Source organism: Hyperolius riggenbachi, chromosome 10 (genome assembly GCF_040937935.1).
Source record: "Hyperolius riggenbachi isolate aHypRig1 chromosome 10, aHypRig1.pri, whole genome shotgun sequence".
In the NCBI taxonomy this organism is placed as follows: domain Eukaryota; kingdom Metazoa; phylum Chordata; class Amphibia; order Anura; family Hyperoliidae; genus Hyperolius; species Hyperolius riggenbachi.
The window spans coordinates 246,958,782-246,983,243 of NC_090655.1; the positions used below are offsets into that span (position 1 = coordinate 246,958,782).

The 24,462-nt window shown below is 42.6% G+C and overlaps 1 protein-coding gene across 4 annotated transcripts; it reads right to left on the reverse strand.

Moving 5' to 3' along the window:
• Window positions 1-2,698: 2,698 nt before the first annotated feature.
• Window positions 2,699-23,539, reverse strand: LOC137535091 (zinc finger protein 316-like). Of its 4 annotated transcripts, none has more exons than XM_068256888.1 (10): window positions 23,475-23,539; window positions 18,818-18,966; window positions 17,472-17,606; window positions 17,278-17,356; window positions 16,756-16,853; window positions 13,327-13,405; window positions 13,119-13,201; window positions 9,559-10,056; window positions 8,897-9,461; window positions 2,699-3,847 (listed from the first exon to the last, which is right to left on the reverse strand). In XM_068256888.1, exons 2-10 carry the CDS (start codon window positions 18,893-18,895, stop codon window positions 3,243-3,245), a joined length of 2,220 nt encoding a protein of 739 aa, XP_068112989.1. In that variant the 5' UTR covers window positions 18,896-18,966; window positions 23,475-23,539; the 3' UTR covers window positions 2,699-3,242. The 4 variants fall into 4 exon arrangements, with proteins under 4 accessions (XP_068112989.1, XP_068112986.1, XP_068112987.1 ...); XM_068256885.1 differs by having other exon boundaries at window positions 13,104-13,201; XM_068256886.1 differs by having other exon boundaries at window positions 13,104-13,201; window positions 18,818-19,014; window positions 23,475-23,523.
• Window positions 23,540-24,462: the final 923 nt, after the last annotated feature.

The window sequence follows — 24,462 nt, forward strand, 5'->3', positions numbered from 1 at the left end:
AGAGGTTTGTGCTTTATCACACAAATGTAATTGTTTTAAGCCCCTTCAGGAATTTTTTAAGACAATTCATAGGAGCACACTCTGGCTAATGAGCAGAACTGACAAGGAGGTGGAAACTCCAAACACGGTTTGTGCATATAATCATAAACGTTACTAAGGACAACCTGAAAATGATTATAGAATCCTGAGAAAACAGACATTAAAAAAAAAAATTATAAAATAAACTAGAATTAGCCCAAACCTCTGTGCAAAAATAGAATCCTTTATTTGAAAATCAATTTCATTAAACAGATCAATAAGCTCTTCTATTAACTTAAATAAAGAATTTCCCATACTCTGCACTTGAAAAAAGCAGTGTTGTCCATGTGACATCTCTCGTGTAGGGGAAAGGCTTTTATAAATTAATCATTTCCCATACACTAAACCAAAAATGCAAGCTTCGCCTGTAGGATTTCTCAGTAGTACAAAGAAAAAAAAAAAAGAAACAAAAAAGGCTCATAATAAAGCATAAAGCAGGAAAGAAGGGAATCTTGCTTCTGTCACTTCTCCATCGTCTCAAAAGGATTCCTTCCTTGCTGAAAAGTCACTCTGAAGGTCTCCATTATGTGCAAAACATTTCTCATGGTGGAGAGGAAAAAAAAAATGGAGGCTCATTGGAGTCATTTTTCCAATGCCTACTTTAAAACAAAACTTTTTCAGTGTTATAAAAATGAAAAAAGATGCTTTTAGTTTTGGTGCCTAACAAGGCTGTGTTTTGAACTTGAACTCGAGAGCTTAAATGAAAGTGCATTTATACTTACCTGGGGCTTCCTCCAGGCCCATGAGGTGCATGGGCCCCCTCCCCTCCTCTCCGTTGCCCTCTTTATGCTGCAGGTAATCTGGCCAGTCAAGCTCTTCTGCGCATGCGCAGCTAGGCCGCACATGTCCCCCACCAGGCTCCTGCAGATGAGAGCACAAGCGCAGAACGCTCCTGGGCATGTGCGTGGCTGGGCATGCACAGAAGCCCATAACTGGTCATGACTGGTGGGCATTCTACTGGCAAGAATAAGAACGCAACAGAGGGGACGGCAAGGGCATGCACCTCATAGGGCTGGAGGAAGCTCCAGGTAAGTACAGGATCTTCTCAAAAAATTAGCATATTGTGATAAAGTTCATTATTTTCTGTAATGTACTGATAAACATTAGACTTTCATATATTTTAGATTCAAATACACACAAATGAAGTAGTTCAAGTCTTTTATCGTTTTAATATTGATGATTTTGGCATACAGCTCATGAAAACCCCAAATTCCTATCTCAAAAAATTAGCATATTTCATCCGAATAAAAGAAAAGTGTTTTTAAAACAAAAAAAGTCAACCTTCAAATAATTATGTTCAGTTATGCACTCAATACTTGGTCGGGAATCCTTTTGCAGAAATGACTGCTTCAATGCGGCGTGGCATGGAGGCAATCAGCCTGTGGCACTGCTAAGGTGTTATGGAGGCCCAGGATGCTTCGATAGCGGCCTTACGCTCATCCAAAGTGTTGGGTCTTGTGTCTCTCAACTTTCTTTTCACAATATCCCACAGATTCTCTATGGGGTTCAGGTCAGGAGAGTTGGCAGGCCAATTAAACACAGTAATACCATGGTCAGTAAACCATTTACCAGTGGTTTTGGCACTGTGAGCAGGTGCCAGGTCGTGCTGAAAAATGAAATCTTCATCTCCATAAAGCTTTTCAGCAGATGGAAGCAGGATGGAAGCATGAACCCACTTTTGAACCATAAACAGCGGCAGAAGCGCCTGACCTGGGCTACAGAGAAGCAGCACTGAACTGTTGCTCAGTGGTCCAAAGTACTTTTTTCGGGCGAAAGCAACTTTTATATGTCATTCAGAAATCAAGGTGCCAGAGTCTGGAGGAAGACTGGGGAGAGGGAAATGCCAAAATGCCTGAAGTCCAGTGTCAAGTACCCACAGTCAGTGATGGTCTGAGGTGCCATGTCAGCTGCTGGTGTTGGTCCATTGTGTTTTATCAAGGGCAGGGTCAATGCAGCTAGCTATCAGGAGATTTTGGAGCACTTCATGCTTCCATCTGCTGAAACGCTTTATGGAGATGAAGATTTCATTTTTCAGCACGACCTGGCACCTGCTCACAGTGCCAAAACCACTGGTAAATGGTTTACTGACCATGGTATTACTGTGCTCAATTGGCCTGCCAACTCTCCTGACCTGAACCCCATAGAGAATCTGTGGGATATTGTGAAGAGAAAGTTGAGAGACGCAAGACCCAACACTCTGGATGAGCTTAAGGCCGCTATTGAAGCATCCTGGGCCTCCATAACACCTGAGCAGTGCCACAGGCTGATTGCCTCCATGCCACGCCGCATTGAAGCAGTCATTTCTGCAAAAGGATTCCCGACCAAGTATTGAGTGCATAACTGAACATAATTATTTGAAGGTTGACTTTTTTTTGTTTTAAAAAACATTTTTTTTAATAGGTCAGATGAAATATGCTAATTTTTTGAGATAGGAATTTGGGGTTTTCATGAGCTGTATGCCAAAATCACCAATATTAAAACAATAAAAGGCTTGAACTACTTCAGTTGTGTGTAATTGAATCTAAAATATATGAAAGTCTAATGTTTATCAGTACATTACAAAAAATAATGAACTTTATTACAATATGCTAATTTTTTGAGAAGATCCTGTACAACACTGTCATTTAAGATCTCAGGTACACTTTAAGAAACACCTGAGGTAAAAATAAACGAATGAAATAAATTGCATCAGTCTTCCTTCTCCTAAAAATGACTTTTTAAGATATTCCACAGTTTTATGTTATATTTAAATCTACTTTTTAAGTTTTTACTGTTTTATTGTTTTTGCTCAATGACACATTCATTGAAGTATGCCACAGCTAAAATCTATTAACTATTGACTCTTTTTATCTCCTTCCTGCTCTCAGAAGCCATTTTCTGCCAGGAAAGTGTTTTATAGTTGGAATTTCTTTTCAGTGAGGGTCACACTGTAGTCTGACTTAAACAGGAACTTCCACTTACATACCTGATGTTTAACTCTTTCAAGCAGAGAAAGAAAAAAGAACACAGCATTGATATTAGTGTGCTATGCACTGTACATACACGTCTATCTCATCATGTCACCTCAGGTATCCTTTAAGCATTTCTCACAGTTTGAACATGTACATGTGTGAACTATCTTGTGCATAAGAAGGTTTCTCTTCTAGATGAAACCTTCCCCACACTCAGCACCAGAAAATGTCCTCATTGTGTCTTCTAAGATGTTGAATAAGCTGTGCGTTCAGTGCAAACCGTTTCCCGCACTCTACACATGAAAATGGACGCTTGCTTGTGTGACAAAGCTGGTGGCTATGGAGATGATTTCTCTGAACAAAACATTTTTTACACTCTGAACAGATAAAAAGGCGGATGTGTGTGTGAGTCCTTCTGTGTCTCCGAAAGTCTCCAATCCACTGAAATGATTTCCCACACTCTGAACAAACAAATGTCCGCTCCTCTTTATGCGCCTTCTGATGTTGTGCAAGATGACCTGGTGTTTGAAAGCATACTCCACAATCAGGGCATGGAAACTTTTTCAATGAGCGTAGTTTACCAACAAAGAATATCCTAGAATTTGACAGGCCAAGGGGTCTATCTGATCTAAGCAATCCTGGGGAAGTATTTGGGGTAACAAGACAAGGTCTATCAGAAGACTCCTCGCTATTAGTGAGATCTGCTGTTATCTTTGTAGGATAAGCTTGGTGAGATTTATGTCCAGCAACCAGGTTTCCTTCTTGAGGATGCTGGGTGCAGTTATTCTGTTCTTCATGTAAAAGAACATGATCTCCACCTGTTGAGAAAACAAAAAAAATTAAAAGCGCAATCATCATTCCTATTTTTAAATCCCTAATCATACATATTTCATACAAAGGTTTCACAGGCCTCCAACATGGAGCTAATATGCATCACAATACCAATATAGAAACAAACTATACAAACTGTATGATACAACAAGGCCATCTATACTAAAAATTAAAAAATGTCCTACAGGTATTGAACTTGTAAAGAATGGAGATGGGCCTTTCATATGGTGTACAGTATCCCTTCCTCATTTGTTGGCTCTATGATGTTATACTGAGGAATGGAGATGGGCCTTTTATATGGTGTACAGTATCTCCTCCTCATTTGTTGGTACTATGATGTTATACTGAGGAATGGAGATGGGCCTTTCATATGGTGTACAGTATCTCCTCCTCATTTGTTGGTACTATGATGTTATACAGAGGAATGGAGATGGGCCTTTCATATGCTGTACAGTATCTCCTCCTCATTTGTTGGTACTATGATGGTATACTGAGGAATGGAGATGACCCTTTCATATGGTGTACAGTATCTCCTCCTCATTTGTTAGTACTATGATGGTATACTGAGGAATGGGGTGGGCCTTTCATATGGTGTACAGTATCTCCTCCTCATGTGTTGGTGCTATGATGTTATACTAAGGAATGGGGATGGGCCTTTCATATGGTGTACAGTATCTCCTCCTCATTTGTTAGTACTATGATGTTATACTGAGGAATGGAGATGGGCCTTTCATATGGTATACAGTATCTCCTCCTCATGTGTTGGTGCTATGATGTTATACTGAGGAATGGAGAAGGACCTTTCATATGGTGTACAGTATCTCCTCCTCATTTGTTGGTGCTATGATGTTATACTAAGGAATGGAGATGGGCCTTTCATATGGTGTACAGTATCCCCTCCTCATTTGTTGGTGCTATGATGTTATACTGAGGAATGGAGATGGCCCTTTCATATGGTGTACAGTATCTCATTTGTTGGTACTATGATGTTATACTGAGGAATGGAGATGAGATTCCAGAGCATTGACCACCAAGATCACCACCAGTTCTCACCGCTCTGGTACTCTGGATAGTGGCTTTGACAGTCAAAGTGACCACAAAAAGCAATCACCACAGCACTAGCCAGAAGGAATGAGGATGTACAGACATTGCTGAATGTCACAGTTCTGTGAATTAAATTGGCTACTTCGAGAGTTTCAACATTTCAGTAGGAAAAGGCTCTTCACCCGCTAGAGCAGAGAACGGACAGTTTTTTGTCCGTTCTCCGCTTATCGAGTGATCAGCTCTTATTTTATAAATAGGAGTCGTTCACACTTGTCATTCTGCAACGGATCCAGGGCAGTAAGCGGACCACACTTCTGAGCAGTCCGCGATAATCCAGGGAAGGATGATGAGTTCCAACTTATAGCCTATGTGGGTAAGGCATCTGCCCTAGGCCCCAGCTGGACTACTAGAGTGGACATTACTCTGTCCCCTCTCGTTGGTCTGGTACAGGTGGGAACTGAGCCTTAACCTCCCTGGCGGTAAGCCCGTGCTGAGCACGGGCTATGCTGCGCAGAGGGATTCCTCAGGCCCTGCTGGGCCGATTTTGATACTTTTTTTTGCAGCACGCAGCTAGCACTTTGCTAGCTGCGTGTGCTCTCTGATCGCCGCCGCTCTGTGCCGATTACGCGGTGAAGCCCCCCCCCCAGACCCCATGCGCTGCCTGGCCAATCAGTGCCAGGCAGCGCTGAGGGGTAGATCGGAACGCCCAATGACGTCGGTGACGTCATGCCGCCAAGCCCTCCAGGAGATCCCGTTCTTTGAGGGGCTGGGGGGATGCCGCTGAGCAGCGGCTATCATGTAGCGAGACTTTGTCTCGCTACATGACAAAAAAAAAAAAAACATTAACAAAAGACTTTGCTGCCCCCTGGCGGATTTTTAATAAACCGCAAGGAGGGTTAAAGGATGACTGAAATGAGAAGACTATGGAGGCTGCCATATTTATAACCTTTTAAACAATACCAGTTACCTGGCAGTCCTGCTGCTCTATTTGGCTGCAGTAGTGTCTGAATCACGCCAGAAACAAGCATACAGCTATTCTTGTCAGATCTTGTCAGATCTGACAATAATGTCAGAAACACCTGATATGCTGATTGCTTGTTCAGGGGCTATGGCTAACAGTATTAGAGGCAGAGGATCAGCAACATAACCAGGCAGCCAGTATTGCTTAAAAGGACATAAATATGGCAGCCTCTTGCTTCAGTTGTCCTTTAAGATAAGGGATTCAGCCTTTTTAAAATATTAACGGTCTTCTGCATAATGATTATCTGTTATATAGTATTTTGCATGTTTAGGGTCACTATCTTGCTGCATGACCTAGCCTGCCTCAGTTCACTAATGGATGCCCTCATATTTGTGTTCAAAATTTGCTTAGACATTTTAGAATTCATGTTTCCATCAGTAATGGCAAGCCGTTGTGATCCAAAGACAGGAAAGCAGGCTCAAGCTGTTATAAGGCCACCACCACCATGCTTCACAGATGGAATACGTGCTCGCCTTTCACTGAGCAAAAGCTTTTCATACAAACCACAAAAGTCATTTTTGACTTATCCATCCACAAAACACTCTCCAGATGACCTGATTTATTCTCACAACTGTAACCAATAAAAACAAAGAAGTTAGATACTCACCTAAGAGGAGAGAAGCATATGGACTCCTTAGACTCTAGATCTCTTTACTGCTGTGAATCTAGTTTGCTTAAAGGACAACTGTAACCAATAACAAACAACAACAAAAAGTAAGATACTCACCTAAGTGGAGGGAAGGCTCTTGATCCGTTTGAGTCCCTCTCTGCATCCCCGTTCCACTGCCAATCTCCCCCCCCCCAGAGTTGTGCAAGCACATGTGTCCGGTATCAGGTGATCCTTGCCGGTGCTGAATACCAAGGACACTGCATCTCACTTTGGACCATTTTACTCAACAAACAAGAGAACAAGTGTGACATTTTAGATTTCTTTGTTCAAATGGGTTACCATCCCTTTGTTTTAGGGATGGTAACCTGAATGAAGAAAAGGTCCTATTTTAGGTCGTATTTATCCACAAATACTGCAGATTTTAAGAGTTCAAAAACTTAAATGCAACAAAGTAAATCACTTCATGCAATAAGGATACTACAGCCTAGAAGTCTGCCAAGAAGAAGCTGTCCAGCAAAAGCAGGTGACTGTGCAAGGAGGAGGCTACAGGAAAGTGAACACTAGTACAACACTGAAGGAAATACAGGTTTTAAAGGACAACTGAAGTAAGAAGGATATGGAGACAGCCATATGCATTTCCTTTTATGCAATACCAGTTGCCTGGCTGTCGTGCTGATCCTCTGCCCCTAATACTTTCAGCCATGGACCATGAACAAGCATGCAGAAGGTCAGGAGTTTCTGACATTAATCTCAGATCTGACAAGATTAGCTGCCTGCTTGTTTCTGGTGTAATTCAGACACTACTGCAGCCAAATATATCAGCAGGGCTGCCAGGCAACTGGTATTGCTTAAAAGGAAATACATATGGCAGCCTCCATATTACCTCTCACTTCAGTTGTCCTTTAAGTGTTTGACATGAAAGGGGGTGGATACTTAAAGAGAATTTGAGGTGGGTTCTAAGAACGCTAATTGCACACAGAGGTTGGGTCTGCATATACTGCCCAGCCTCTGTTGCTATACTGATCCTCCCACAGGCCCCACTGCGCTCTGCTTAACCCCCATAAATCATACACGGAGCTGTCGACACGCAGCGTGTCGCAGCCGGCTGTTTACCGTATATCTGTCACTTTCGCCGCCCCCCCCACCCCTCAGCGGGGAGGGAAGAGACGTGGGCGGGGACTGGCGCTATGGAGGAGGCGGGGGGAGCGGCGAGAGTGACAGATGCAAAGGTAAACAGCCAGCTGCGACACGCTGCGCATCGACAGCTCGGCGTATGATTTATGGGGGCACAGCAGAGCGCTGGGGGGGCCTGTGGGGGGATCAGTATAGCAACAGAGGCTGGGAAGTATATGCAGACCCAACCTCTGTGTGCAATTAGCGTTCTTAGTACCCACCTCGGTTTCTCTTTAAGCAAACAGGAATTGCGTGTTTCTTCTTTGTAGTCACCCTGCAGAGATCAGCTTTCAATCTGACATGAAAAAGTCTATAGCCCATATGCAAATCACTTATCTCTGGAGAAGACTTTTCATATTCTTGAAAATTGAACTTTTCTGCACTCTGCAACTGAAAAGGTGCTAAAAGTGGGTAAATAATCAAAACCAAACCAATTCTGAGTATTTTCTTGCCACCTTCTAGGGGAATAGTCAGGAGAAAAGTTAATTGCATAGGGGCCTATTTCTGCTGATCAGTATGAGAAAGAAAAGTGTTTAATGCTACTGTGATTCTACGGCCTACAACACTAAAACTAAAGAACAAAAACATTATTTTGGTGAATGTGTCTTTTAGGCATTAGATCTTATGTTAGGTACACATGATGAGATGTTATGGCAGATTTCCTGTCAGATCGATCATTTCCAACACGTCCAGTTTGATTTCCGATCGATTTTACGTTCACTTCGATGGATAATTGATTTGGAAATCAGATTGGACATGATGGAAATAATCGTTCTGACAGGAAATCTGCTAGAAAATCTCATTTAGTGTACCTAGAATTATACTCTATATATAAAAAAAAAAAAAAAAAAAAAAAAAAAAAAAAAAAAAAAAAACACACACACAACAACCCACCAAACAAGAAAAAATGAGGCCCAGTTCACACTACAAAAGGCAATCGCTAAGCACTTTCGCTAAGCACTTTTTAAAAGAATATGTGTTTTTGAAAATTACTTTAAGAAAAATTTGCTCAAAAAGAAAAAAGGTACAGGAAGCACGTTTTCAATCTTCTCAAAATGTAACTGCAGCAGTGAGAACGCCCTCATAGGGTGACACTGCTGTGGCGCTTTGCTGATCGCTGGCGATCGGCAAACAAATCACAATCCCTCACAGTGTGTGACGTCTCTGTAATTTGTGTTTCTTGCATACCTGCACTGATATCTGGAGAGAATTCTTCCCGTTTCAGTGTCCCCATTTCCACTCTCTGTGTAGACAGCTGGCCACTCCTCACATAGGTTTCTTCTTCTTCAATTGTCATCATGTCCCCCTCCTTAATAGTCTGCTGATCATTTCTCACATAAGTCTCTTCTTCTTCCTCTTTACTTGTCCCTATTACATCACCCTTCTCTATAGACTCATCACTCCTCATATACGTCTCTTCTTTTTCTTCTATAATTGTCTTTCTCATGTCACCCTCCTCCATAGATTGCTGATCACTCCTCACATATGTCTCTTCTTCCTCCTCTTTAATTGTCGTCATAAAGTCACCCTCCTGCATTGTCTGCTGATCACGTGTCACATACAGCTCTTTTTCCTCTTTAATTGTCCTCATCACGTCACCCTCCTTTGTAGACTGATTATCACTCCTCACAGACGTCTCTTCTTCTTCCGCTTTATTTGTCCTTCTCATTTCACACTTCTCTGTAGTCTGAAGATCATCCATTAAGATTGTCTCTTCTTCCTCTTCAGTTTGAACATCCATTTGCTTGTCACCCTAACCCTCCCAAAAAATTGAAAGAGCACCATTAGAACGTGATAACATTAACGGTCTTCACACAGAAGAATATATTTAACAATTACCTGTGAGTTACCTGATAACAGTGTGCATAGTTATCTTCCTCTGTCTCCTCTTCTTCCTCTTTAATTGTCCTCATCATGTCACCCTCCTCCATAGACTGCTGGTCACTCGTCACATAGGTCTCTTCTTCTTCCTCTTTAATTGGCCTCATCATGTCACCCTCCTTTATAATCTGCTGATCAGTCCTCACATATGTCTCTTGTTCTTTCTCTCTAACGGTCCCCATCATGTCACCCTCCTCCATGGTCTGCTGATCAGTCCCCATATATGTCTCTTGTTCTTTCTCATGAATTGTCCTCATAATTGCACCCTCTTCTGCAGACTGCTTATTAAGCCTCATACAGATCTCTCTTTCTCCAAAAGCAATTGTCCATGACATTTCATTATTTTTTGTAATGTGCACTTCCTCAGTCACATACGTCTCCTCTTCTTCCTCTTTAATTGTTCTCATCATGTCACCCTCTTCTTCTTCCTCTGTAACTTCAGCTTGCAGATCCATCTGCTTTTTACCCTAAACTCCCCAAAGATTAGAAAACAGCATTTAGTGCATTAAAAGGAACAATATCAATTAACATGTTTTTTTTCAATTGACATAGGAATAGTTTGGGAAGTGCTGTTATGTACAGGTGTATACTTTTAAAAGCTTATCACTTCTGTTAACGGTTATCAAATTCCTTTCACACTTACTGATGTCTGAGGCAAAATCTGACAGGACTACTCAGTCATGAAGGGATGGGGGGGGAATTCCCTCAAACTGCATCTGTTAACCCTGCGTGCAAGAGAAAGCTCTCAGCAGCTGCCTGTCTCTCTGAATGAGCTATCTGCATTCAGCACGGAGAGCAGAGGAAATGTAACTTGTTTGTAATTGTATGTGAAACCTGACACCCCTTTTCATATGCAGTCTGACATGTAAAGAATATGTAATATTGAAGCAAACCTTTGAAAATAAAACATTCCAACTGAACTAAAATCTACACTCAATGAATTAAAGCTATGGCCTCTGATATTTAACATGAAAAGTAGGAAAATGTTTACACAGCTACTTAGACATTGTTTGTACATTGTCATTTTAGAACACTTGGTTTGATAGTGTTCCTATAAATTAAACTCATTGACTGTACACAAGAAAATGCACCAACCAGAAGTTAAGGAATAACATGGTTTTCTCCTTACAGTGTGCAAATTTGGACAGAGGCGCAAGGCAGGTTAAAATGATCTAAAAAACAACTAAAAAAGGAGGAGTACAGGTGGACTTACCTCCTGAAATGATGGACAATCAAGATTGTTCAAATCGCAAATAACAATTTATTTTGGCACTCCACAACGCGTTTCGCAGGTATAACCCGTTTCATCAGGCAAGGAGTGCAAGCTCAAAAAGGTCCAATAGTGGCAATGCACATCTCACAGAGGCGCATTGCCACTATTGGACCTTTTTGAGCTTGCACTCCTTGCCTGATGAAGCGGGTTATACCTGCGAAACGCGTTGCGGAGTGCCAAAATAAATTGTTATTTGCGATTTGAACAATCTCGATTGTCCATCATTTCAGGAGGTAAGTCCACCTGTACTCCTCCTTTTTAGTTGTTTTTAGATCATTTTAACCTGCCTGGCGCCTCTGTCCAAATTTGCACAGTATATAGTCCACCTTGGGTGGAGGGGACTCTCCCCTTCTTTCTATCTACAGAGAGCGACTTATTAAACCTGAGTGGGGTCAGGTTCTAATGCTCCCCACCTGCATTTCAAGTGGTTGCCTATGTGGTAACCCGTGTTTGTGAGTATATCCACATCTGTTAATTATTTTGCCAACAATTGCTAGACTTACTGCACTATATTGGGCTCTCGGTTTTTCTTTTTCTTTTTTGTTTCACGTGCATTCTCCTTACAGTGGTTTACCTGCCAAGGTATGGGCTATATAAAAGGCAGGAAGTAATCAGGTAACTTGAAGGTAACTAGCAAAATAGTGCCCATTGGGCACTTGCATGTCCATAACTAAGCCTTAACCACTTCGTCCACAGGTCAGTAGATATACGTCCTCTGGGACTTCATTTAAGCCACAGGTCAGTAGATATACGTCTTGTAGCAGAAGCAGTGCTGTGCAGGATTGGGCTTGCTACTGTGCATATTTCTGGCACTATCTGATGCAGGACTAATTGGTGAATGGGAATATAAGTTTCCTGAGCTAATGAGATTGATTTTTACTATTAAAGGTACTTTATTTTCTCATTTCATAGTGAAAAACACACTTTGTAGCACTATTTCAGAATCAAATATCATCACCATAAATTGTGACCGGAACATAATCGAAGTTTTGTGATAAGCAGTAAGAATAGCCAAACAAAATGTGTGTTTTTTATCGACAGTAGCACTTTTTATTTTAAAACTGTAATTGATAAAACTGAGAAATACATGTTTTTTCTATTTTTTTTTCTTTGTTTTCCCATTAAAAATCATAGAAAACAAAATTGTTTGAGAGAAAAAATGGCATACAATGAAAGCCTAGTTTGTCTTGAAAAAAACAATATATATTTCATTTCTGTGTCATAAGTAGGGATAAAGTTATTTCTGATTAAATAGGGACATAGCTAAACTGTCAAAACTGCTCTGGTCAATAAGTTGAAAACAAGGTCTGGATGCGAAGTGGTTAAAGGATACATGAGGTGACATGTGACATGATGAGACAGAGAGGTGTATGTACAGTGCCAAGCACACAAATAAATAGGCTGTGTTCCTTTTTTCTCTCCCTGAAAGAGTTAAAAATCAGGGTCAGGCTATAGTATAACTCTCACTGATAAGGAATCACTTGCCATAAACCACTTTCCTGGCAGAAAATAGCTTTTGAGAGCAGGAAGGAGATAAAAAGAGTGAAAAAGTTCATAGATTTTAGTCCTGGCATACTTCAATGCATGTGTCATTGAGCAGAGACAATGAAAACAGTAGAATCTTAAAAAGTAAAGAAAAAAGAAAAGAAACAGTGAACTTAAAATGTAGATTGAAAAATGAAATAGAATTGTGGGATATGTAAAAAAGGTCATTTTTAGAAGAAGAATCATCTTCATCTTGTGTGTACTTCAGTCTATCTGGATGACTATAGTCGTCCAGATAGACACCACTCAACGTGTATACGTGTCCAGTGTTATTGCAGCGGGCGTGTGTGCTGCCAATACCCAGCGGTATTTCCATGTCAGCGATTGGGGAAGGGAACCAATGGTTCCCCGAACCAAGCGCAGTGCCTGGAATGAATGGACATGACCCCGATTGGGGCTGTCATGTCCACTCATAACAACAGAAGTAAAGTAAAGTGAAAAAAATGTAAACACCTTCTGGTAATCCACAATATAGTTTCTACCGCCATCAAGTGGTGAAAAGGTAAATTACACAAACCACACTTTTAATAATAAGAAAATAATACAATGAATCACTTCCAAATCCCCTCGATTATGACATTGCGCAGCAACATGACACGCAAGAGCAGGTAATCTAGTCCACCATGGGTTTTATTTAGTAAATGTGATGTCAGTTTTGCGTTACTTTAAACAGGCATTTGTGTGTTTTGGATCTACCTGATACTGACGTACATAGCTGTGATCTTCCTGCGTATAATCCTGAGAATAAAGCGGACCTGTACATCTCTCTGGTGGGATTCTGTTACTGGACACATCTGTAGGAAACACACACACTGACTGATTAGATTATCTCTATGTGATTATCCGATGATAGGGTGGGGGTCTAGGTGGATCCTCCGGACTTCTCTCTCCTTTACAAGAAATAAAGGTCTCCACTTACCCAGGGATGTAAGAGGCAGCTGATTCTCCATCATGGTGTCCTTGCAAAGGTCCCTTTGTCTTTCTGTATACTGCCACTCCTGCATGGAGAAACTGACAGTGACATCCTGACACCTTATATAAAACGCACGCTGAACTCTCATCCCCCACGCCATTGTGCCAGGCAGACAGCGAGGCACCAAACATCACTGAAAATAGGAAGCCATTAAGCATATCAGTGGCCCATCTGTCTCTATAAGATCAGGATTGCTCATTGTTTATGAGTCACCATTTGGGTGAATATGTAATACTACCTGGAACAGTTTGAATGATCCGATTTATGATGATATCTGAATTGAATCTTTTTAATGATTTGAGGGGTGATAACCATTCATATGATCTTCTATCTAGCTGGGAAAAGTGATGCTCCTGAGGAAGTGAACATTATTTGCTATAGGGTTCACGAAACGCGTCCAGAAAAATCAAAATTTTCTCGGCAACCATTTTTTGATAATACATGAATACAGACACTGATTGTCCCTATTACTACATCCGATAGACCGTGTTAGGCCTGAGCGGTAAAATAGAGACTTAAATCTGTTAAAAAAAAAAAAAAAGCTTCCCATACAGGGTTGATTTTGCTATGATTGTAGATTTGTGTATCTGTATATTTCTATGATGGTTTTTGTAAATAACAAGAAAATAGTGTATTTGTGTATTTTAACCATGTAATAAAATGTGGTTTTATTGGCTATTGAATGATTTGACTCAGTACTTATTCAATTACGCCATGATTTATAAACTAGATCTCCCTACAAATCCCTAAATCTGTTATTAAGATTAGCCTCATGCTTGGGATATAGGGTTATCTAATATGTGAATAAAATATTAGTCAGTGTTTAACCTATGTGATCACTGATCAAAAACATTGGGTGGTCTTGGTTCAAATCACCTTATATAAACCTGACACACACAGTAATATAGTCACGGCCCAGATACACCCTTTGCTGTTTCAGTTGTAGTCTAGAATAGATATCACCACTCTTACTAAGAAGTTTTTGTATGATGGAGATACCCAGACACACCAGTGCAGTTTATCCACTTACCCCTGTTGACAGCCTAGAAAACTGACACCGACTATGCATATGGCTATTCTGTAAGTGCCTGGCCATGAGAGAGTGTGTTGCCTTTAAAACTTCCATATTATGATAAAATAACATTGTCTTAATTTCAAATGATGTCAAAGGCCCCCTTCCTGTTTTTTTGAGAATGGTCATCCTAAATTGACACACGCCATTTAACCACAACATTGAAACCACCTACTGACAAATAAATAACATTATCTTGTTACAATGGCAGTTCTCAAGAGGGGCGATGGGTTAGGTAGCAAGCAAATAATTAGTTCTTCAGAGTGGTATGCTGGAAGCAGGAGACATGAGAACATCTAAAGTAGTACTGTCCATGGGCAGGGGGTGTGTCTAGCACAGGGCTGTGGAGTCGGTACAAAAATCATCCAACTTCAACTCTGACTCCTCAGTTAATGAAACCACCGACTCCAGGTACCCAAAATTGCTCCGACTCCTTGACTCCCAACTCCAAAGCCCAGGTCTAGCACCCGATTTTTCGGCTAGAGGGGGCAGAGCATCAATGTCCTGGCTTCCTGGGGTAGAGCAAAGCATAAACAAAAGGTGGCCTTGGGAGAGGCGGGGGCCTGACCCAAAAAGTAGCCTGCAGGCCGCAGGATGGACAACCCTGATCTAAAGGATATGAGCAATTTTTGACAAGGGGCAAATGGTGATACTAGATGCTTGGGTCAGAGCATCAAAAGTGGCGCAAGGAAGGACTACCGGTTAAAGGACTCCTGAAGAGAGAGCGTTATGGAGGCTGCCATTTTTATTTCCTTTTAAACAATACCAGCTGCCAGGCAGCCCTGCTGATCTCTTTGGCTTCAATGGTGTCTGAATCACACACCTGAAACAAGCATGCAGCAAAATCAGTCAAACTTCAGACACATCTCATCTGAAAGCTTGTTAAAGAGGAACAGAAAAATAGTAATGGGGAAAAAAAGTTAAAAACATTGCAAAGTGAGAATTTACAAAACAGAACAAAGATCAAGAAATGATTGATATTATCCATGTAATTTGTTCATGTTGTTTGACTAAGTGCCAACTGCCATTATTTATAACCACACTAACAATGTGATAGGCTTAGGAGGTTGTTGTTGTTTTTTTTAAGAGATACAGCTTGTTTGGCAGTTGGACACAGCCGTAATTTCCCACAATGCAACAAGGATCACAGAAAGGAAACTGCCATAACCATGGTCATCATGACATCACACTGTGGGAGGGGTTTCACCACAATGGCTATCATTCATGAAAGTGTTGTCGGTAACAAAAGTTTGTGCGGGAAAATACCGCTGTCGGTATTTTACACTTCTGGGTGGTCATTCATAAAAATGTTGCCTGTTGCGGAGTTTTTCTGGAACAGGCTGTCGGTAGGCATGCGGAAACAGGAGAAGCTGGCCGAGTCCCTCCATGCAGTGTTCTCTCTGCTGCTGCTTGGGAAGTCTGTCCCATTCACTTACATGTATTCCGCATGCTTATCGCTACATCCAGGGGAGCGTAATCCCCGTCCGCATACCGCTTGTGTAAACTTTTTATGAATTTACATTTTTGTTACATTTCCGCATAGAATCACCGCACAAGGCGGTAATTTATCACTCTGCTCGGGAAAGTCAGCTTCGCATGCGGAAACAGCCTTTATGAATACACATTTTGCTCAGTGGTCGGTAAAGTCGGCTGTTTTTAGCATTTCCGCATGCGGGAACGCTTTATGAATGATAGCCATTGTCAGTCCCACAGATCCCTGGATGATCTATCTGAGAAAAGGTAAAGATTTCTCATGGGAAAGGGGGTATCAGCTACTATTTGGGATGAAGTTCAAACCTTGGTGACAGTTCCTCTTTCAGGGTCTATGGCTAAAAGCATGTGAGGCAAAGGCTCAGCAGGACAGCCAGACAATCTACATTGTTTAAAGGAAATAAATGCATATTAGTGTCTCTCATACTTTTAGCCATAGACCTTGAACAAGCATGCACATGTTCCTGACTAAAGTCTGATTGAAGTAGCTGCATGCTTGTTTCAGGTGTGTGATCCAGACACTACTGCAGCCAAAGAGATCAGCAGGACAGCCAAGCAACTGGTATTGTTTAAAAGGAAATAAATATGGCAGCCTCCATATAGCTCTCGCTTCAGGTTCCCTTAAAAGGAACTGCTGGTATCGTTCTGATGCAAGGTACCACAGGACACCTTCAGAGGCCATGTGAGGTCCAGGCCTCCCTGGGTCTGAGCTGAGTTTTGGTGGCACAAGGGGAACCTACACATTAAGCAAGCAGTTTTGGTGGTTTTGCCGATCAGTGCAACCTATAGTCACTTGTCAGTTCTAGATTTACCTGATACTGATGCGCATAGTTGTGCTCTTCTTGTATACGATGCAGGGAATGAAGAGGACCTGTCCATCTCTCTGGTGGGTTTCTGTTGCTGGATGCATCTATAGGAAAAAAACACGCACGCACGCACGCACGCACGCACGCACGCACGCACGCACGCACACACACACACACATTGAATAAATTGGGCATGATTCACAAAGATTTTTCTCCTGTCTTCACCTTATCTATGTTACATTTTTAAGCTCCCAAAAGCAAAAATATAATATAACTAAGGTAAGAAAAGTAATATTTTAATTAATTTAATCAGGAACAACTTACTTTGAGTGATTTTTTGCTTGTAAATGTGCTGAAAGGTTATTGCTGTCAATCAGGTGATAAATAAAGTCATTTATGAGAAGTTTTGTGAATAGAGCCCATTAATTGTTTCTATGCGATTATCAGATAATGGGGGGGGGGGGGGGGGATCTAGGTGGGCCCTGCACACTGATCTCTCCTTTACAAGAAATTAAAGTCTCCTCTTACCCGGTGATGTGAGGGGCGGCTGATTCTCTGTCATGGCATCCTTGTAAATCTCCTTGTGTCCCTCTAAGTGATCCCACTCCTACATATGAGAGATAGACATGGACAATCTGACATACATACAATGATATGGTTACCATCCAGACGCAGCCTTTACTGTTACTGGATAATGTCCCATAATTCCCAGCACTGCTCACCTCTCCTGTCAGCAGCTCAGTGATCTTGCAGAGGAGGTCTATCATCTTTTGTTTGTTGTTTCTCTTGGGGTACAAAAAGTGAGATGCCAGAACTGTAATGATCACTCGGTCATCAGACTTTACAAGCGGGAAATGCTGCAGGAGACAAATGGTAATAATCACATGACCCTGCCAGAATCCTCCTCCCCTCTCTAATCAGGTCTATGGTTTATTAGAGTGATGTCATGTCATCTTCCTCACCTTTCTAATCAAGTCTATGGTTTATTAGAGTGATGTCATGTGACCACCCAGAATCCTCCTCACCTCTCCAGTTAGGTTTGTGCTTTACTTACAGATACAGTATAATCCCTTTGTAGTAAACCCCAAGGAACCGGGCAAAGTAGTTTACTATATCAGAAGTTAACTATATAAAAAAAAAAAAAGTCATACTCAAGCACCCAAAGTATACTACAGTACCGTATCTTAATTAAGTCAATAACTGGGAGTCAATTTTTTCTTTTCAATGCTTCAGCAAGCGAGCACAGTGTGTAAGCTAGATCAAAATGCAAAGTGCTCAATATTCAGGTATTTGCATGCAACAGCTTGCACAGGAAGCATACATATCACCAGTTAATGCAGGTACAGTACTGATAGTGTGCTCCTCTGTCCATATTTCTGTGCAGCCCGGATGGATGATACTGTAGCATTGCAGCCATGCACAAGCAAGTCACAGATGACAGGCAATTCCCTCAGTAATCAGGCAGCAGCTTATACAGGAAGGATAGGTCTCACCTGCTGATGCTTTTGAGGTAATCCACGCAGGACCAGAGTAGTGTGCAGATAGTGAGCAGGCAACAAGTGGCTATCAGCTCGTATACCCAACGTTTTCCAAGATCAGAGTTTACTATATTAAGATTACAGTATATTGCATAAGAGTGATGTCATATGACCTCCAAGAATCATGCTAACCTCTCCGGTCAGGGGTGTGTTCTATTATCAGAGATAAGAGTAATGGCATGTGACCTTCCAGAATCCTCCTCACTTCTCCAGTCAGGTCTGTATTTTACTAATAGAAATAAGCATGATGTCAGGTGACCTCCCAGCATCCTCCTCACCCTTCCAGTCAGGTGTTTTACTAAAAAGCATGATGTCATGTGACCTCCCAGCATCCTCCTCACCCTTCCAATCAGGTGTTTTACTAAAAAGCATGATGTCATGTGACCTCCCGGCATCCTCCTCACCCTTCCAGTCAGGGGTTTTACTAAAAAGCATGATGTCATGTGACCTCCCAGCATCCTCCTCACCCTTCCAGTCAGGGGTTTTACTAATAATCATGATGTAAGGTGACCTCCCAGCATTCTCCTCACCTCTCCAGTTAGCAGATAGATGACCTCCAGAATGAGGTTTAAGATCCTCTCAGTCATTTGACTCCAGCACTTGTCCATCCTTATTTCCTAGCACTGCTCACCTCTTCCATTAGCAAGTCAACTCCCAGAATCCTCCTCAATTCTCCATTCTGCAAATACAGTGATACCCAGAGAAAAATTGCACCCTTTGCTTTTACCTGAGATGAAGACACACAATAAAATATAGTTATTTCAGCTGTATTCAAAACTTATAAAAGCCAAGAGAAGGCTATAAGGGTTCGTTCACACTAGAGGCGTTTTCGGCCTTTTTTCATGTGCAGGCGATTTTCAAGAATCGCCCCCAAACATTTGTGCACTGAATGTCTATGAGAAGGTTCATATCAGTGCAGGTCGTGCGCTGTGCGTTCAGCAAAGCAGTGCCTGGACCATTTTCGAGGCAATTCTGTGTAGAAGCACAGGCTAGCCAGATGGATAAAATATATATATATATATATATATAAATAAACAGGACAGCCTGAGGCTGGTTTCACACTACAAATTGGCGTTAGCATTGCGCTGCACCGCCACAAAAAGGCCTTCACTGCAACGTCATGGTGTGAGTTCGTGGAATCATATTTTTACAGTACACTTCCGTGCACTTCCACATACCCAAAACAGGAACTGATCGCAAGTGCGCTCACTTCCTGGTTGGACAGATGTCAGACAGGGAACACCATGTACTACACTTGCAGTCACTTCCTGTTTTGGGTATGTGAATGTGCACAGAAGCATACTGTAAAAATAAGATTCTACGCCAATGTGTTTAACCACTTAAAGACCGGCTGACTTTTTTACAATCTGTGCTGCACAGATCAGGTTGCAGGCAGGGCGATCAGACTTCCCCCCCCCCCCCTTTTTTTCCCACTAGGGTAACATCCTGCTGGGGGGGGGGGGTCTGATCGCCGCCACTACCTTGTGTCTAGCAGGGGGGTGGGGCTGCTCAAAGCCCCCCTCCGCAGCGCAATTCCTCCCTCCCTCCCCTTCCCTCTATGGGCGGTACAGGACAGCGATCCGTCCTGTACCGCCTCTGATAGGCTTCAGCCTATCAGATGCCGGCGATCGGATCCCCGATCTCCTTTACGGCGCTGCTGTGACAGCAGCGTCGCACGCTGTAAACACCGGGGATTTCTTCCCTGGGTGTTTACATTTAGCCTGCGAGCCGCGATTGGAGGCTCGCAGGCTGTTCACGGAGACTCCCTCCGTGAACTGACATGGAACGGCCGCTCGAACGAGCAGCCGTTTCCATGGAAACAAAGGAAAGACCAGCCTATTGGCGGCGGCTGGTCGTTAAGTGGTTAAAGAACCCTGCTTCACCATAGACTATCATGTCTTCCAGGCCGACATAGATTGCCGCAGGAGCCCCGCACTAGCGTTAAAATCGGGCATGTCCCACAACTTGGGAATATGAACTTCCCTATAGACTTTCATTAGGCTGCAGTAGCAGTGCGGCAATTTGCCACATCGCCACAGTATGAAAGGGTCCTCAAGTGGGAAGTTTCCTAGTAGTACACTTTCTAGCTCTCTATTATAGACTGTACTAAGCTCCTAGGGATTGATGAAGCCAATTAGCATTACTTGTTATCCATCTCCCAATTCTGTCTGTGCACAGCTATATTCCCAAAAGCTCTTTACTGTGCCCTGCACCTGTAGCTAATTGTTTGCTCTCAGTTGCACTACCAAGAAATGCTTCTGGAACAGCTATTTTTATGCTGAAGTACGGTAATAAAAATTATTTCAACTGATCAAAGGTGGAAGCCAATTAGCTTGGTGAGAGATAGAGAAGATGCTCAGGCATGTTACAGCAGGTCATTCAAGTGAAATGGTCTGACAGCAGGTTTTTAGAGAACAGAGCCTAAAGCCTGGTACACACATCCAATTTTACCACCTCTATGTAGTATGAGAGCTTATCTACACAGTCTGCTCATAGTATTCAAAACCTTTTGGCCCTCATGCTACACGGAAGAGGTAAAATTGGCCAGTGATCAGCCAACTTAAATTGGATGCGTGTACCAGACTTTATGGTGGCCACTAATTATCCAATCTTTTATTTGCCCAATTTTACCAAATCTGTGTAGCAGAAGAATAAACTAAAGTAAATATACTGAATGGATACTTTAGACAGACCCTTGTATTATATATAGTCCAAACAAAGAATAGGGCAGCACTCAAATCCTTATGTTACATAGAAATAGTAAGACTGGATCATTAGTAGGCACCTTTAGGCTTCGTACACAAATCAGATGGCTCCCGGTGGTTAGTGCCGCCGCTGCCAAGAATCTAGCACGTGTACTGCGACCCGGTGCATCAGTGAGAGATCCGGTGTTACATGTTCAGCTCTCACAGTTGCTTCTTGACCTGCAAGTTCCTCAGGACAGGTCAGGTGATCCGTAACTCCCATCTCAGAACTTGCCATAATTTATTGTGATCCACGCAGTCAAAAGCTTTGGTATGGTCAATGAAGCAGAAGTTTTACTGAAACTCCCTTGCTTTCTCTATAATCCATCAAAGGTTGGCAATTTAAGCTCTGGTTCCTCTGCCTCTTCAAAAACCAGCTTGCTTTACTGATAGTTCTCGGTTCACATATTGTAGAAGCCTGGCCTGCAAAATCTTGAGCATGTCCTTGGCTAGCTTATAAAATTAGGGCAATTGTTCGGTAGTTGGAACATTCCTTGGCATTGCCCTTCTTGGGAAATGGCATGTAAACTGACCTTTTGTAGTCCTTTGGCCATTGTTGGGTTGGCGTTAGTCTTATTTTTGGGACTCAGGATTGGGTGGACGGCACTCTCTTCAACTGGTAGGTTTCCAGTAGGTTGTAGAAAACTACACCAACACTATTTGGCCAATCACAATGCTTTGCGCTGTAAGAGGGTATTGTGATTGGAGAACTGTTCCCTGTGAGGTTTCCTGCAGGGTCTCCTAAAGTAGACTAGCCCCATTGAGTTTTCTGACATATTGGGCTCGATTCTCAAAGCGGTGCTAACCCAGTTAGAGACTTTAGGCGTGATAACCATTGCACCACGCTGGTGAAAAGCCAGTTTAGGCGTGATAAGTTTAGGCATGATAAGTTTAGATAAGTTTAGATCGCGCGCAAAGTCCCACACGCAAAGCAGCGCCATTAAACTCTATGCAAAGTGCACCAGACTTTGCTAGCGCAAAACTTTTGATCAGCTGTGCACTGCGGTGCTAACCCAGTTGGTGCTTAAACTTATCATGCCTAAACTTATCACACCTAAACCGAGTTTAGGCGTGATAAAGGGCTTTTCACTAGTGTGCTAACTGTTAGCACCGCTTTGTGAATAAAGCCCATTGAGTGCAGCACTTTGACAGCACCAACTTTTACTATTTTAAATAGTTCAACTGGAATTCCACCATCTCTGCTAGACTTGTTGCTGGCAATGCCTACTGAAGTTCACTCTCTCGAGAATGTCTGGCTCTGGCCCAAAAATCATACCATCAGGGTTATCCGCAAAGTTGAGATCTTGTTTGTACAATTTCTTCTGTATTTTCTTGCCACATTTTCTTAATAGCTTCCACTTCTGTTATACCCCTAACATTTTTGTCTTTTAAGTGTAAAATGTTCCCTTGATATCGCTAATTTTCTTGAAGAGATCGCTTGTCCTTCCCACAGTGTTGTTTTCTTCTATTTCCTTGCATTGCTGGTTTAGGAACGCCTTCTTATCTCTCCTTGCTATTCTCTATAAATCTGCATTCATTTGGCAATATGTGCGGCACTAGGAACACACTATATAATAAAGGACATTTTTTAAATAAAACACCAACATTATCGGGTTAAAGGTTGCATAGTGTGTGGCCTAGATTAGCTCTCCACCCTGTGTGCCTCACTTCAAAATGTCCACTAGACTTTAGGTCCCTACACATGATCAATTGTTGTCTTCCGAATACACAGGGACTTGAATTCTCAGTCTAAGAGTTTGGGGGCTGAGTGCTGTACAGACACCTTGCTCTGTTATATAAGAATACCACGTCTGTTGCTATTTAACGGGAGCCAAAAGTGAATGTAATGTGGGCAGTTTGACTTACCCGGGGCCTCTTCCAGCCCTCTGTGGTCCTCCTAGTCCCCCTTTATTCCGCTCTGTCCCATTCAGACGTTGTGCCCCTCCAAAATCTGTCTGAATGCGCCAGTCACAGGCTACGCGCATGCGCAGCCCTAGCCACGCACCACCTCAATTACACTCCCACCTCTCGGAGTATTTGGTGAAGGCACAGTAGCAACTTTTAAAAATTGCACAAGCGCTGAAGGCTCCAGGCAATGGGAGCATGATCAGGAGGTGCTCATCCCAAGGCCGCACATGCTGCTGATCAGAGCACAGCAGAACAATGGCAAGGTAAGGAGAACAAAGCATTTAGGGGTCACTGTTTATAGATCCAGCATTCTGCATCTTTAAACGAGCTCAGGGCACACCCAAGTACTGATGTCCTCCACAATGTCACTCCCTCTCCCTTAATAAGTGTTCTGCCTGGTCTTATCATTGATTTTAACAGTTGAACTTCAGCAACATATTAAAATATGCATAGCTTCATTGTATTATGTCTTATCCTGTGCTTCTGCTAACTTACCACCACAGTCTGCCCAACTCTTGCCATGAGGAACACTCACCTGTCCCGTCTAAGCATTTGATTGAACCTCCCTAATGTACCAAACCCCCTACTTCCGTGTCAACACTACTTCCGATGTATGCGTTCCAAAGCTGCTCGGCTATTTCCGGGTTTACAGAGGGACAACAGCAGCAGCGTGGTCAGACGTTTCAGTAAACATCGCTAGACCCTAGAGTCAAGAAAAAGTGTCCCCAGTGCCGGAAGGTGTCGGCCATTTTTATGTAGCCCGACCCGGTTCTCTCAAATAAATTTGGTCGCCTTTTTAGCTATAAGTCAGTAAGCAAGGAGCGATACATATCTAGTAAACTTCCGCCGTTTTAGTTAGGCCTGTAATGTAAAAAAAAAAAAAAAAAAAAATTAGGCAAGAGGATATGTTGATGTCTCAGCACAGAAGGAAGGGCAGGAATAGGAGGAAGGAGAACTAGCCTCGGAGATGCCCTCTATCTTGTCACTAACTGTCCCTCAAAGGAGCTCACAATCTAATCCCTACCATTGCCATATGTGTATATTATGTAGTGTAAGTACTGTAGTGTAGGGCCAATTTTTAGGGGGAGCCAATTAACTTATCCGTATGTTTTTGGAATGTGGGAGGAAACCGGAGTGCCCGGAGGAAACCCCACGCAGACACAGAGAGAACATACAAACTCTTTGCAGATAGTGCCCTGGCTGGGATTTGAACCAGGGACCCAGCGCTGCAAGGCGAGAGAGCTAACCACTACGCCACCGTGCTGGCTGCCCACACCCTATCATCCTGCCCCACTGAATCACCTGACCTGTCCTACTCTCCATCTACCCTCCTAGTCCTATCCTCCTGTCCAACTGAGTCACCTGTCCTGCCCTCCATCTATTCTACCCTCCTATCCTCCTGCCCCACTGAGTCACCTGTCCTGCCCTCCATTTACCCTCCTATCCCTCATCTATCCTCCTGCCTCACTGAGTCACCTGTCTTTCCCTCCATCTACCCTCCTATCCTCCTGCCCCACTGAGTC

Excerpts from the sequence above, each read along its gene's own strand:
- LOC137535091 (XM_068256885.1), bottom strand. The coding sequence starts at position 18,895 with ATGGACAAGTGCTGGAGTCAAATGACTGAGAGGATCTTAAACCTCATT. Across the intron at positions 17,607-18,817 it reads TCTATCTGCTAACTGGAGAG|CATTTCCCGCTTGTAAAGTC; the intron begins GTGAGGAGAATG and ends TGTCTCCTGCAG. Across the intron at positions 13,202-13,326 it reads GCTGCCTCTTACATCCCTGG|ATGTGTCCAGTAACAGAATC; the intron begins GTAAGTGGAGAC and ends TGTTTCCTACAG.